The sequence below is a fragment of the Megalobrama amblycephala genome, linkage group LG1, assembly GCF_018812025.1.
Source record: "Megalobrama amblycephala isolate DHTTF-2021 linkage group LG1, ASM1881202v1, whole genome shotgun sequence".
In the NCBI taxonomy this organism is placed as follows: domain Eukaryota; kingdom Metazoa; phylum Chordata; class Actinopteri; order Cypriniformes; family Xenocyprididae; genus Megalobrama; species Megalobrama amblycephala.
In genome coordinates, this window is record NC_063044.1 from 20,194,327 (window position 1) to 20,209,754 (window position 15,428).

The window sequence follows — 15,428 nt, forward strand, 5'->3', positions numbered from 1 at the left end:
CTATTTAACTTCACCTGCTGGCCCAAGAATCACTGATTCTGTCTGTTTCTCGCTGTAACAGACTCTGCCTGCTCACGGGCTTGCTGCTCTGCCTCATTTTGGACATTATCTTCAAGTGTATTCTCACCTTCCTCAGACCTACACTCACCTGTGCTACATTTCTTCTTAAAAAAATTAGAGATGCTTGTTGATTTTCTCTTCATCCTCTGCAAATTGACATAGTACAGTGTGACTAGCCATAGCTAGTAAAATAACTTTGCAGCTTATTAGCACCAGCGTTAATTTTAGCTAATGTTAATTCAACACTGTAAAAACTTTACTGAGGAACATTTAGTTGGCAAAAAAGTTAACTTTAGAAGCAGTGGTGTAGTGTAGTTTTTTGTACTGAGTATTCGGTGAAGTCCCGTTTGGACTTTGTTTTGTTTTGCACCATTTCCTGCTAATCTGCTAATATACTGTATATCAGGTACAGTACATGGCAAATTTTCTCAAGAAAAAAAATCTCTCAACTAATGCTGTAAACTACACATTCATATTGAAGGGTAAAATTAACTGATTTGTATACAAACTTAAACTACACTTAATGTGTTTCAATTCGGACACATGAATGAACTCTGCTTTATGAACTCATACAACCTGTTTTACCATGATTGTTTGTATCATGTTTCTCACTGTTTTGATTTTAATACAAAGATTAACTGGTAAAACAGTCAATCCACTTCTGTGATTGTAAACAATGCAGTGTGTGAACAGGACTTTTATTTTGGAGTGACGACATGACGTCATAAGACTGCGCCGAACTCCTGCATCTGCTGAAGAAAGGTTTGTTTTAAGAATTTAATCTGTTTAAATCTATAGAAACAGTTAAAGGTTTTAATATTTTTTTTTTACAAGCGATGTGAAATTAGTTTGTTTACTATCTAATGTAACTTTGTGATTCTTTATCTAACTGTAATGAAGGATATTTGTGTGAGTAAAACTCATACCTACTGATGAGAAACAGTAAACCTGCGTCTAATTTCTCTCTCTCTATATATCATAAATCAGTTTTTCATGAACACGAGTTCAGTCTCTGGAGAGTAATGATGGAGAAACTGAACTTTTCAACTCCGAGTCAATTGAATCAAACACTGATAAATGATTCAGTGAATCACGACACGTGCTGCTCAAACAGTGAACATGAACGACAACAACAAACATTAACAAACTAACTAATCATGTTTCATCAGTTATAGATGCCTAAATATGAAGTTTATTCATTTGCAATGTTTTTTTGTCTAACAGAGAATTTTTGTCTAACCAGGTCATTAGACTAATAACAATGTTAATTATTCTCTTCTTAAAGATGGCGTTTAAAAAAGAGGAGACTGAAGACATGAAGATGGAGTTTATTAAAGAGGAAACTGAAGACATGAAGATTGAGTTTAATAAAGAGGAGTTTGAAGAAATAAATATTGAAGAAACATTCAGTGTGAAACATGAAGATACTGAGGAACAAACAGGTTGGTTTTATTCTCACAGCTGAACTCAGTCATTTGATAATTATTAAAATGTCCAGATCTACAGAAATAGAGAATATACAGAAATATGATTTTACAGAGAAGTGTCCGAATTCACTCGGTCGGTTCATTCATTCCTTCAAGTGCACTTACTATAGAGCTAGAGTTAAGGCCCGTACACACCGGGACGAATATCGCACGTGTTTATCGTCAGCGTTTTTCGAGACGTTTTTTGTGTTCACACGCAAGCGATTTTCACCGGCGATGCGCCGAGTTAAAGTGCAAATTCACTCCCTGCCAGTAGGGGAGAGTGGGGTAATGTGAGACATCGGGTAATGTGAGACACCCCCTGTATCTCGACAAAGGAACACATTTGTGGTTATGTGACAATTATGTTTTCAAGCCCCTCACATTTCCCCTTGGCCATGAAGGAGAGGACCTCATGGTGCTGTGCTAAGCATGTTTTTTTCACAAAAATATATTTTTTGCATATAAAAGTAAATTTTCTTGCGGTCAACTTAATCAACTGTTGTGCCAAAGCAAACTGATTCAGGTAGAAAAACGTATATCATACATGTTGATGAACTATCAACATATAAAACCATGTGATGATGCTAGCTGAAGATTAGCCTGAATTGCTAAGAGAGATTGTTTTTTTCTAAAATGTAGTGGTGGGGTAAAGTGAGACAAATGCTTTGGGGTAAAGTGAGACATGAGGCACAAGTTAAATTTAGTCTTAAACATATTTTAATGTAATATTACATTACATATGTTTTATTTTTAATGTCATAAACATTGTAGAAAAGCCATCATGCCAAGGCAAAACACCAGGAAGACAACCTCTGGGGCAAAACACCCCTCGAGGAGAATGATGTGGCACATGTTCCTAAAAGTGATGTGGTAAAGAAGCTGCCTCAACCTAAAAGGCCTGGAGAGATGGCGAGATCAACTCCTCATCTTTCCCTGTAACCTTCAGGGCTGGAATGTAGAGTAGGCCTAGTTAAAGAGTATAACAGTAGGCTGAAGTTCTAATACAGGTGGGTCTAGTCCTGTGTTCTGAGTCCCAGGCTGTTCTAGCTGGTTCTGATTGTGCTTTGCTCTGACCTCCAGACACTAGCTGGCTCTAAGGGTCCGTTCACACTTGTAGTTCGGTTCGTTTGGTTATATTTGATACGGTAAAAAATGGTAAAAAATGTAGTCCTGGTCCAATTAGCGTTCAGATTGGCAATTTTATCACCAAACCAAAAGATACCGAACCTTGAGTTCATTACGTTCAATACATTCACAACGTGATTTGTCAGATTTTATGACGTATTGCCAATTTTGAATGGGAACTTAAAGGTACAATCTGTAAGATATTTGCAGTAAAATATCCAAAAACCACTAGGCTAGTGTTATATATTTTGTCCAGCTGATTACTAACAATATCTCTAATGTATTCAACTACTTGTAAATCATGAGAAAATTCCCATTCTAAACAGTGACACGGGGCAGTGCAGTCGCCTGTCAATGACGTTGGTTACCCTTTGTTACCACCTTTACTGACGTAGAAACCACATGACAACAGTGTCGTGGACAAATGCAGAAGTAGTGCCAAGCGTCCAGCAAACCACTAGCTTGCTTCAAGCAGTTCCTTATTTACTTCTTGCATGTTTTATGGTGGATTGTGTTACTTATTTATGGATCATAATTACTGTTTACCATCTGCCGCTGGTTCTGTCGACAAGGTCAGCTCCCGTAAACCTCATACTCATGACCGGAAAAGTGGAAGCGGCGCCGGCGACTGTGACATAATAAAAGTCCCGCTGCTCGTATGGCGTGTGTTGATCAATCGCTCCAGCTCCTCGTTCAGCTCCCGCAACACTCTGTCCTGCTCTGCTTCATACTACAGTAACGTTAATAATCGCATACATGAACATGAGTTCTTCAATCCCTATTCTTTTGCACCGTCCGTTGAGATGGAGACCACATGTCCCAAGTTTCCGCTCTAAAACTTGGAGTCATCAAACTACGCCTTTGTTTTGAATAGGTTTCTAGTGACCTCTAGCGGAAAAAAATATTACAGATTGTACCTTTAACAAACATCCAAAACAATGCTGTGTGCTGAGGTAAATGCGCTTGTTGTGTGTGTGTAGCCTGCATGTGATGGTATTTTGACCAGCTGGGAACTCATGAAGAGCTCATAAAATGTGTAAAGTAGTCAAAATAGCGGCAGGAATCCATCCGTTACACACACAAACGAGACACGCGTCTGATGTCTGTGATGGGCAAACTTGCGACTATGACAAGAAAAAACAACATGCGTGAGGATTCTATCCTTTTTAGGGTTTCTTTTTAGGCAGCGTTCACATATGTTCAAATGAACCGCACTAACTGAGCAATTGTACCAGGGTTTGTTTTAATTGAACCAAACATGACAAGTGTGAACGCACCCTAAGGGTCCTGTGTTCTGACCCCCAGACTGTGTTCTAATCTAACTGGTTCTATCTGTCATTTGAATGTTAATTAAAATATTTTGAATTATATTATGTTGTATTTGGAAAGTGCTTAATTGACCAATCCCCATGATTTTGTTACTAGTCTGACGTTAGTTCTGGAATGTGTGGTTGTCAAACTAGCTGTCAGGATTCAAACGGTTACAACAAGTGTTGTTATGGTAGTTTCACAGTGGAAAAAGTAAGTGGATCAGTTTACCCCCTTGATTTTTGTGGTCTGTCTCAGTTTACCCCTAAACTGGGGTAAAGTGAGACACAAGATGACTTTTTTAAAAACAATCATATTTTCACGGATCTTCATCCTGAATACATTCTGATCATTTCCATGGCTAGGAAACATCCTGAATTAATGGGAAAGGTGTAAATTTTACTGATATATCATTTTAGCTCACTTAGAGGGGAGCAAATGTAAAAAATGTCCCACTTTACCCCACTCTCCCCTATGTGGCGCTTGTGCTTAACGGTAGTGCAAATAAACATATGATATTAATAAAGTTAAAGAAGATTAAAAAAAAAAATGCATATATAAAATGGCATACATACATACATACATATATATATAGTGCAAGTGAACGGTAGTGTAAATAAACATATTTATGAAACAGACATTCTCAACTATATTTCTTGAATGTAAAAGGAAAAAAAATTAAAAATACAGAAATAATACTGTGGCAGAGCATCCATAGTGTGCGTCTCAATCAGCTCTCTACTTCACTAGTCAGGGCACTGATCAGGGATTCGGCCACATTCATTTAAATGGTATACTGATACACGACCTAGGAAGCTAGGGAGCTGTTTGAGACGCAGGGATAGTTTGTAGGGGTCTTCCTCGTCTACTTACTTTCTCTTCGTCGTCTTGTGTGCTCGGCAAGACCGTTTTGTGCTTGAGCGCCACCAAGTCGTGTTTTACTGTAACTTCAGCAGCTCCAGGCACGTGAACAAAAGCGGCAATCTCATTGGTCGGCCAGTTTTTAACGCAGCGCGTCAAACCAAAAAAACGAACCCGAGGCGTTTTTTTAAAAAATGACGCTTTTACGCCTCGCGTTTTTCGCGTCGGTGTGCACACTCACATTGGTGCCCGTTGTTTAGTCACGAGGCGTTAAACGTCGGCGAAAATCGCGCGCGATATTCGTCCCGGTGTGAACAGGCCTTTAGGGTTTGGTTACTTGTAATTAAGCATTATTAACTCATTACTATAGTGAGTAAATTAAGGTGACCAGATATTTGAAATGAGAAACCGGGGACATTTCCTATGTGAGTGGTCAAAATACCACCCAAATCTCATTTGTTATTATCTATTAATTAAAAAACGGGGACAGTACATTTTTGATTTTTGATTTTTTTTTTTTTATTGTTGTGGGTTTCACATTTTACATTAATAAATATTATGATTTAGGCCTAATTTTATTATTAGGATTTTTGGTCTGGTTTTAATACAATTCACCAAAATAACTAGCCAGTAGGCCTAACTACAAAAAACTATTACACTATTTTGAAAAATCACATTACAAAATATGAGATAAATAACACAAATAATATTTGCAGCATTTATTATTGAATTGAATATTTTAATTTTCAAGAGCTGTTTATACTGTACGAAATTACAACTTTTGTCCAATGACATTTCATTTTCTGTTAACAGCTTACATGAACGGAGCTTTGTTGTAGTATTCTTGAGAAAAGTTCCCAAAATGTAGGCTACATTATTTCCCACTTGAATTTGTAAATCTATGTTCTGTATACCTCCTCTAGGGGGGTCTGGGGGCATGCCCCCCCGGAAGAAAATTTTGTACATTTTAAGGTTTAATGCATCAATCTGGGGCACTTTGGAAGCTCAAAATTAAGAGCTTCAACCCATGTACAGTGTGCACATTGAACAAAGAAACAACATTGACTTGTACCTTGACATTAAAAGGGTTCAAACATAATTTTAGTTGTGATATAAAGTCTACATTGTTTTAAGGCCTGTTCACACCGGGACGAATATCGCGCGCAATTTTCGCCGACGTTTAACGCCTCGTGACTAAACAACGGGCGCCAATGTGAGTGTGCACACCGACGCGAAAAACGCGAGGCGTAAAAGCGTCATTTTAAAAAAAACGCCTCGGGTTCGTTTTTTTGGTTTGACGCGCCGCGTTAAAAACTGGCCGACCAATGAGATTGGTGCTTTTGTTCACGTGCCTGGAGCTGCTGAAGTTACAGTAAAACACGACTTGGTGGCGCTCAAGCACAAAACAGTCTTGCCGAGCACACAAGACGACGAAGAGAAAGTAAGTAGACGAGGAAGACCCCTACAAACTATCCCTGCATCTTAAACAGCTCCCTAGCTTCCTAGGTCGTGTATCAGTATACCATGTAAATGAATGTGGCCGACTCCCTGATCAGTGCCCTGACTAGTGAAGTAGAGAGCTGATTGAGATGCACACTATGGGTGCTCTGCAACAGATGTGTATTATTTCTGTATTTTTACTTTTTTTTTTCCTTTTACATTCAAGAAATATAGAATGTCTGTTTCATAAATATGTTTATTTACACTACCGTTCACTTGCACTACTGACATTGTGACTTATTTGCACTACCGTTTCTGACTAATATATATATTAACTTTATTAATATCATATGTTTATTTGCACTACCTTTAAGCACAAGCGCCACATACTGTCAGGGAATGAATTTGCACTTTAACTCGGCGCATCGCCAGTGAAAATCGCTTGGGTGTGAACACAAAAAACGTCTCGAAAAACGCTGACGATAAACACGTGCGATATTCGTCCCGGTGTGTACGGGCCTTTAGGTGTTTTAGGAGGCCAAACAATTATTACAATAAAATAATAATAGCTATAATAATGTTTTAGGCCTATATATAATTATTCATATGACTAATATCCATATATTGTAACAAATGCACCCTAAAATAAATTGCACTTTTATTAGTTACTTTACACAACAGTATAGGGAACTTACAACACTTTTGTACTAATTTATAAGATAAATCCTTGCGCTTTTATTTTGATCAGCACAAACAGACTGTATATATACTTAATCACTGTAGTTTGCTGTTTTATAAAGGCACAAAGCCATATCACGCTTTTGGTTCGTTGGCAAAATACAACATAGAGACCATTTATGTTTTAAATTCTCGGTGCATTATGAAACGGTGGCGGCGCACAGTGTCATTAATGGGAAACACTGAATGAATGTTTAGCTGAGACGTGCTAAAGTTGTCATATCAGTTGTTATATCAACAAAAACCCTTCAACCGGATCGAACGAGAGTCTCGAGGCCTGCCGCTGCTCTGAGTGAGTGACAGGGGGCGTGGCTCTGTACAACTGCAGTGTGCGTGAACTCGCTGCCGGTGTATATGGATACTGTAGAAAAGCGGTATTGAACTGTTTAACATATTTTAATAGAGAGATATGTTTAGAAAAAATATATATATTTAACAGCACTATTAAGAAACCGCTATGCTGTATGCTGGCAAGACTTTTTTGCAATGTATTTGCAGAATATTTTGAACGAGATATAAAACGGGGACATTTCCGGGGACAGCTCCAGTCGGGGACGGAGCACCAAAAACCGGGACTGTCCCCGGAAAACGGGGACGTCTGGTCACCCTAGAGTAAATGTGGTAACTACATCACTTTAAATTCAGTGTTTCCATTAAATCTGATCCTGGACCACAAAACCAGTCGTAAGTCGCACGGGTATATTTGGGGGCACCACTACTATTTTAGTTATGAAAAAAATAACTGTTAAGCCAAAACTAATTAATTTACAGCTAAACTGAAACAGAAACAGGCGTTATAACCTATAATTTGGCACAAATCCAAATGTTTCCATATTCACAATTTGGAGGCTAAACTATATTATTTAAACACTTTTATTGTTCACATACTACTATAACTTTTTACATATTTGGTTGAATGTATGTTATTTTTTACAATTAACAGGCTTTGATGTCAAGTTACTAAAACTGATATATATTGTGTGTACGCGAGGCGCCGGCGCGATCACTTGAATTTTCGTATAAAAGTGGAAACAACTCGAAAATAGGCTACTCAGACATTTATGGTCACATAGATGTAACACCTCTCTAATCTGTGAAGGGTTAAAGGTGCAATATGCAATATTTTGCAGTAAAATATCCAAAAACCACTAGGTTAGTGTTATAGATTTTGTTCACTTGAGTACTTACAATATCCCAAATGTTTCCAATTATTTGTAAATCGTGAGAAAATTGCAATTTTAACCAAGGCTCCAGGACGTGTGAGGAGTCACCTGTCAATTGCATCATATCCGCGTTACCCTCGGTTACCAGTTTTATTTTGTAGAAACCATGGAAACACCTAAGACACTTTAATAAATCACATGTTTTAATAGACAAGGGAACAACTTTTTTTATATATTCATAGGCAGAAAACGAGTTGTTTTTATATAGCTCAACATGTTTAGTCTTATTGTTTAAATCTAAATTTCTTGATTTTCTGCGAGTATCATGCTTTACCATGCCTCAGAGAAAAACACTATTTTGTCAAGTAGCTAACATAGCATAATCAGATGCATTGATTAATGATTAATTTTAGAGAAGAAGTCAACCATTTGCTTGAGATGGTCACCCGTTTTCTCAGAAGAGTATAGATTCATATAAAAATCTCTAAATGCATTATTGATATTCTTATTATTATGGAAAATATTATCATCTGAGTCAACAATGGTGGCGATAAATTGAGATGCTGCACATTGTTTTGCAATATATGCTAAAAATCTCTCAGGCTTGTCTCCATGCTCATAAAATCTTTGTTTAGAGTATCTTATTTTCTTCTCCGCGTCCACAGTGAGGAGACAGTCAAGAGCTGCTCTAACAGCTTGTAACTCTTTCAATAAACCTGCTGAGGGAGATCTATTATACATTTTTTCCTTAACCAATAACTGATTCTCTAAGGCCTTTTGATTAGTCATTCTTTGACATTTTTTAGAGAAGGTATATGAAATAATTAGACCCCTTGCATATGCTTTACAGGTTTCCCATAATAAATATGGATTAACTGTGGATTAATAGATAGAAAGGATTTAAATTCAGAAGAAAAGTAAACTAAAAATGTGCTGTCTCTAAGGGTTGCAATATTAAGTCTCCACTGTATAGAACAGTCCACTGTATTCCTAAATTGAAGCTCCATAGTGACACTTGCATGATCTGATAGTAAAATACTTTCTATATTACAAGATCGAACTAAGTGCATATCTGTTTTTGACATAAAAAAATAATCTAATCTTGACTGACAGTTATAGGAGGTAGAAAAAAAATGTATATTCCTTATCAACAGGGTGAAGAGTTCTCCAGACATCTACAAAACCAAGATCTTTACAAATATTCTAAGAGATCTCGCCTGAGCAGTTAAAGACGCAGAGCTATGTGGGTGTCTATCTATGAGGGGATTCAAAACACAATTGAAATCTCCACCCACAACTGTTAAATCTGCTGACCTGGCAATCATGTCCAAAAACACTTTTGTAATAAAGTCAGCTGGATGAGCTGGAGGATAGTACATGTTTAATATGAGAATAGTTTTACCTTGCAAGGCACCTTCAATAATAACATTGCGACCATCCCTATCTTTAATACAGTTTAAAATTTTGAATGGTAAATTACGTTTAATGAGTATAGCAACACCTCTACTTCTAGATGTAAAAGAAGAAAAGTATATCTGCCCAAAAACACCCTGTTGTAATTTTAGATGTTCTATATCAATTGTAGCAGCCCTTCAACTTTGAATAAACAGGCTTGGGAGTGTTTCCATACGGGTGTACTTTAATTCAGACGAGTGTGCGTAGCACCAACACCGTGAAAACTTAAAAGACAAATAACAAAGGCAATTCAGTCAGATACAAAATAATCCTTTAACAAATGCACTTTAGCAAGCTAGAATCACATTGATAACAGCACAACAGGCAACAGCCATCATCTGAAATGAATCTCATTACCATTTACATGAACGTATGAAATTAATACATATGAAATAGTATATTACAATCAACCACATACCTCGCTCCGCATATCAAAGGGTGCTAGAGAGTGGTGATCCAGGGAAGGATGACGCCATTAACTTAACTTGGACGTTGGAGAGATAGCTAGCAACTTCATGAATTATTCTCAAGTTATTACTGCCAAAACAAATCAAGCACAAAGTGGTATAACACTTCAAGGAACACTTTAGTTGAAGATTACAGTAATATTTTCCAATCTCTGACTTTAAACATGCACCGTCTTGTAACGTACCTTCCATAGACAGTAAAAGAAATGGACACAGCGACCCCATTGGAACTCAATTGAGACAAGTGAAGCCCATTTTTAGCACTTCCGTTTCTGACGCGCAGACTCAAACTAAGCTTGATGACGTCAGCAACCTGTCTGACAGATGTAAATCTTCTAGTAGCTGTGCGTGCAAACTGCCATCGTTAATCTTGCAGAGACGGCGAGCTTGAGCGGGGAGTTCTTTGGCGTGAGTGAGCAGGAGTAAGTATTCTGATTAATTATTTTGTATAGTATTTGAAAATGTAACGCCAGTACGTCATATTAAGTTAATGCATACTATTGCTTGCGAGCTTCTCCTCCTGTCTGTACGGTAATTTCTCTACTGTGCGACAGAGAGTCGAGTGGTTATGACGCAATCGTTAGCCTATTTTTACAAAAACTGTTTCTACGGGGCCATAATGTAACATAGAAGGTAATGGAGCCCTTTATACATTGTCGTGTATCTTTAGAAATAAATAATGGACAAATGGAGTCTTTAAACGCCTCAGATGTAAAGTTATTCGCTGTCAAAGTGACGCCAAAATGAATGGGAGTCAATGGGATGCTAACGCAAGTGAAGTTCTGCTACAAGATGGCGGCACGCGGCCGACTTCAACTTCCGGTCGACTTCCTTGGGCACTGGTACCTTCTCGTGCCTTCCTGTGTTTTTTTTATTTGAAAGAGTGAGCGTGGAGAAATTAGTCCACCATGCAGATAGCATGATGTCAAAATAAACGTCCCATGAAATAAAAGTATGAAACAGCATACTCATAATAAAACACTGCTAGTGGTCATCTACATCAATTAAATGAGTCTCTTGTAAAAGAGCAATTTCTATATTTCCTTTTTTCAAAAAAGCAAGTATCTTTCTCCGTGTTATAGGATTATGGATACCTCGAACATTCCAAGTACACATCCTAAGCACTGACATTCAATAATGTAAAGACAATCAATACAAATATAATACAGATAATCACAGAATATGTTCCTGTAAGTATAACCTTAAGAAATCTGAGCTTTAAACAAAAAATAAATAAAATACCAATAAAACACAGAAAACTATACAAGGGAACAAACCTGCCAAACATGCAGGAAAAACTATTCCTCCTCTTTTCTTGTGCAGGCAACTGCCTACCTCCCCAAACACAACTCACATCCTTGAACATTGGGTAAACACAAAACTCATCACGCTCTCAGTATCACGATACACGTCTTCACTCAGTTATTTTGTTTATGTATCACATAACTGTTCTGGAAAGTTTATCAAACTAGCCCAGGCGCTCAATGAAAGCAAGTCACGTCATCTGGTGAATCGAAGCGCTTCACCGTCCCGTTGATGGTCAGCCTCAAAGTTGCAGGTTACAGCAGAGCATATTCAATCTTCATCTTCTGCAAACGCTAAAAGCCTTGTTTCTTTATCACCATCGCAGAAAAATCACTGAAGAATGAAATCCTCGGTCCAGCGTCTGTGCTCCTTCCGGGATCGGTACCAACACGACGAGCTGCGTTTAACACTCGTTGCTTGTCCGTAAAATTATGGAACTTTATGATGACAGGCCTGGGTCGTTGCTTAGGTCCTGGTAATGGCGCTAAAGAGCGGTGAGCACGATCAAGCTTGATCCGTCCTGCTTTCATTTCAATCTTTAAGTAATCGGGCAGCCACTTTTCAAAGAACTGCACCGGATCACTGCCTTCCGGTCCCCCCCTGGCAAACCGACTAGCTGCAAATGACACCTGCGCCCGCGATTCTCCAAATCGTCGATGTGCGCTGACATTTCGCTCACTTTCTTTTGAAGATTGACCACCGCTCCCTGCAGGGATTCCGTTGAATTTTCCACACCGGCGATTCGTTTCTCCGCCTGGCCCACTCGCTCCACCAGGGCCTGGAACTGAACAGTTTGATCGTTTATCGCGGCTAGAACAGTATTCACTTTCTCATCTATTACGTTTGTAATGTTTTCGGTTAGTTTGTCCAGAGCTTGAGCAAAGTTAGAGTTCGAACTCTCCTCTTCGTGACTCTTCATGCTCACGTCGTCCATATTAGCATCATGCTCGTCGCCGCTGATAGTCGAACTTTTCAGCTCAATCTTCTTAGCTTTGGGCATTCTGTCAGATCCTTTTGAAAAATATTGATCTAAAGACATGGCACAATAACCATCTAACCAAACAGAATGATTTCACTGAGTGAAAATATAAATTAACCGAATATTTGAACTGATGTCACGGGAGCTCGCCAAAAGACGTGTCTACTCTACGACGCCATCTTCCTCCCCCTATTTTTACTGATTTAAAATAGACCAAACAAACACATTGAATTCACAGGTCAGTCTTTTGAAATTGTAGGTTTTGCTTGTCAAGTACTTTACTACAGAGCAAACAGGAAGGCTGCCCATCTTGCTCATTAACAACTGATTCTTCCATTCTTCTTACCTTTGCTGCTAATGCTGCGACTCTTCTTGTTTGCATGTGTTCATTCATTTTATGTTCCACATTTAGTTTTTCTCCTTTAATAACAAATTTGACCATTTTGAGGCTTAAATTTACAAAATTAATGGCTACTGTTTGAATTCTTCCTAAGTGCGCACTTGTGTTTGTTTCGTTAACTGATTGCGTCATTAGCCTACATTGCCTGATGTCTGAAAATAATAAATACTCAGCAAAATTATTTATGACAAATAAAGCATTATAGCTCATTTATATTTATTTAATTCACTGTAATTTAAATTTTTAAACAAAAATAAATGCTATTTTTTTTTTTTTTTTTTTTTATTGTGGTCGGCATATCGCTCCGCATATAGGGCTGCAGGTTGAGAACCACTGCTCCACACCCATTCAAACGCTTACTGTGGTGAAGTGTCGCTTTGCGCGACTCACTGGATGTCATGGCAACTGAATCACGGAGGAAATCTTTAAATATCTCGCCTTCGCTTTAATTTCAGACCATCTCCAAAAAGACATAAAACACTAAACAAATGATTTTGACATGGGTTTATCAAAGTAGGAAATCCAGACTTTTAATTCCTTACACACAATTACTGCTGTTGAAATACGAAATGGAGGCGGGTCCGGATTGAATTCCCTCCGGGTCCGGATCCGGACCAGAGTCCGGACTTTGAGAAGTGCTGTCATACATGTTGTTGATTTTGATGCTTGAAATGTCTAACTTGTTTTTTTGTCTATTTTTGTCCTAGATCTAATGGCACTGAGAGAGGCGAGTCATGAACTTAATGAAAGGGATGAAGAGAAAATTATACATTATAATTATAATTTAATGACTAAAGAAAAATCAACAAAGTTTTCCTTAAAAAAAGGAGCTCAAAAGACTGGAACTAAAAGTTATTTCACATGCCAACAGAGTGGAAAGACTTTTGATCAACATAGAAACTTTCAAGTCCACTTGAGAGTTCACACTAGAGAGAGAGCCTTCACTTGCCACCAGTGTGGAAAGAGTTTCATACATAAAAATCACCTTAAAGTTCACATGAGAATTCATACTGGAGAAAAGCCTCACACCTGCAAACAATGTGGAAAGAGTTTCAGTCAAAAAGGAAGCCTTGAAATCCACATGAGAAGTCACACTGGAGAAAAGCCTTACACCTGCCAACAGTGTGGAAAGAGTTTCATTAGAAATGAAAACCTTAAAGTCCACATGAGAATTCATACTGGAGAAAAGCCGTACACCTGCCAACAGTGTGGAAAGAGTTTCGGTCAAAAAGGACACCTTATAGACCACATGAGAATTCACACTGGAGAAAAGACTTTCACCTGCCAACAGTGTGGAAAGAGTTTCATTAGAAATAAAAACCTTAAAGTCCACATGAGAACTCACACTGGAGAAAAGCCGTACACCTGCACTCTGTGCGGGAATGGCTTCACAGAGGAACGAATCCTCAGGCAACACATGAGAATTCACACTGGAGAGAGCCCATTCACCTGCCAACAATGTGGAAAGAGTTTCATTAGAAATGAAAACCTTAAAGTTCACATGAGAATTCACACTGGAGAAAAGCCTTACACCTGCCAACTGTGTGGAAAGAGTTTTAATGAGACAGGAAACCTTAAAATCCACATGAGAATTCACACTGGAGAAAAGCCTTACACCTGCCAACTGTGTGGAAAGAGTTTTAATGAGACAGGAAACCTTAAAATCCACATGAGAATTCACACTGGAGAAAAGCCTTACACCTGCCAACTGTGTGGAAAAAGTTTCAGTCAAAAAAGACACCTTATAGTCCACATGAGAGTTCACACTGGAGAGAGCCCATTCACCTGCCAACAATGTGGAAAGAGTTTCATTAGAAAAGAAAACCTTAAAGTCCACATGAGAACTCACACTAAAGAAAAACCTCATACCTGTCAAGAGTGTGGAAAGAGTTTCAGTCAAAAAGGAAACCTTACAGTCCACATGAGAATTCACACTGGAGAAAAGCCTTACACCTGCCAACAGTGTGGAAAGAGTTTCGGTCAAAAAAGAAACCTTATAGTCCACATGAGAAATCACACTGGAGAAAAGCCTTAAGCTTTGATTCATTATTTTCTAAAATCAAAATAAAATTGAACAGCTCAATATTGTAATAAATCAAGGTCAACATAACAGCCTCTTAAATGTTAAAAGTGTAAAACGCTTTTAAAAGTTGTTCGCACATGATGTCAGTGCTGCACGTGAAATGCGGTAGGTGGGCAAGGAGTGATTTTACTATATAGGAATCAAAATTCCTATTTTTTGCATTGTTATAGTTGCTCAATGGCCACTATCAAACCGAGAAACCACAATGAGCATTTACCATTTATGTAACTTGTATAGTTTTTTTTTTACTTTTTAAAATATCATTTTGTGTCTGCTGATATTGAAATGAATATGGAACCTGCTTACTTTATTTGTTTTTGACTTGGTGAAATATTAACATTCTTCATGGTATCGTTTGCAAGGAAGAGAAGATATTTTATCCCATTGAATGATTATTTAGTGTTTTCACTTCAGTTTTGTAGAATTCAATTTACAATGTTGATCTGGTTAGCATGAGAACTGTGTCACGCGCTGCTGCTTCAGCCATCATATGGTAGAAAATGTCAGAATAAATAAATGTGTTCAACAAGCTGACAGAAGTTGATCCATTTCTTTGTTGGTAGGGTGTAAATATT

The 15,428-nt window shown here is 38.0% G+C and overlaps 2 protein-coding genes across 2 annotated transcripts in view; both read left to right on the forward strand.

Moving 5' to 3' along the window:
• LOC125243939 (gastrula zinc finger protein XlCGF57.1-like) overlaps nt 1-15,428 on the forward strand; it is an 848,513-nt gene that overhangs the window by 107,937 nt on the left and 725,148 nt on the right. The gene's annotated exons all lie outside the window — the stretch shown is intronic.
• LOC125244382 (gastrula zinc finger protein XlCGF57.1-like) lies at nt 1,313-15,281 on the forward strand. Its single transcript, XM_048154474.1, has 2 exons — nt 1,313-1,502; nt 13,478-15,281. Exons 1-2 carry the CDS (start codon nt 1,322-1,324, stop codon nt 14,803-14,805), a joined length of 1,509 nt encoding a protein of 502 aa, XP_048010431.1. The 5' UTR covers nt 1,313-1,321; the 3' UTR covers nt 14,806-15,281.

Bases quoted from the DNA above. Each gene is read 5' to 3' on its own strand.
- LOC125244382 (XM_048154474.1), top strand. From the start codon at position 1,322: ATGTTAATTATTCTCTTCTTAAAGATGGCGTTTAAAAAAGAGGAGACT. The intron at 1,503-13,477 runs GTTGGTTTTATT...TTTTTGTCCTAG, and splicing joins AGATACTGAGGAACAAACAG to ATCTAATGGCACTGAGAGAG.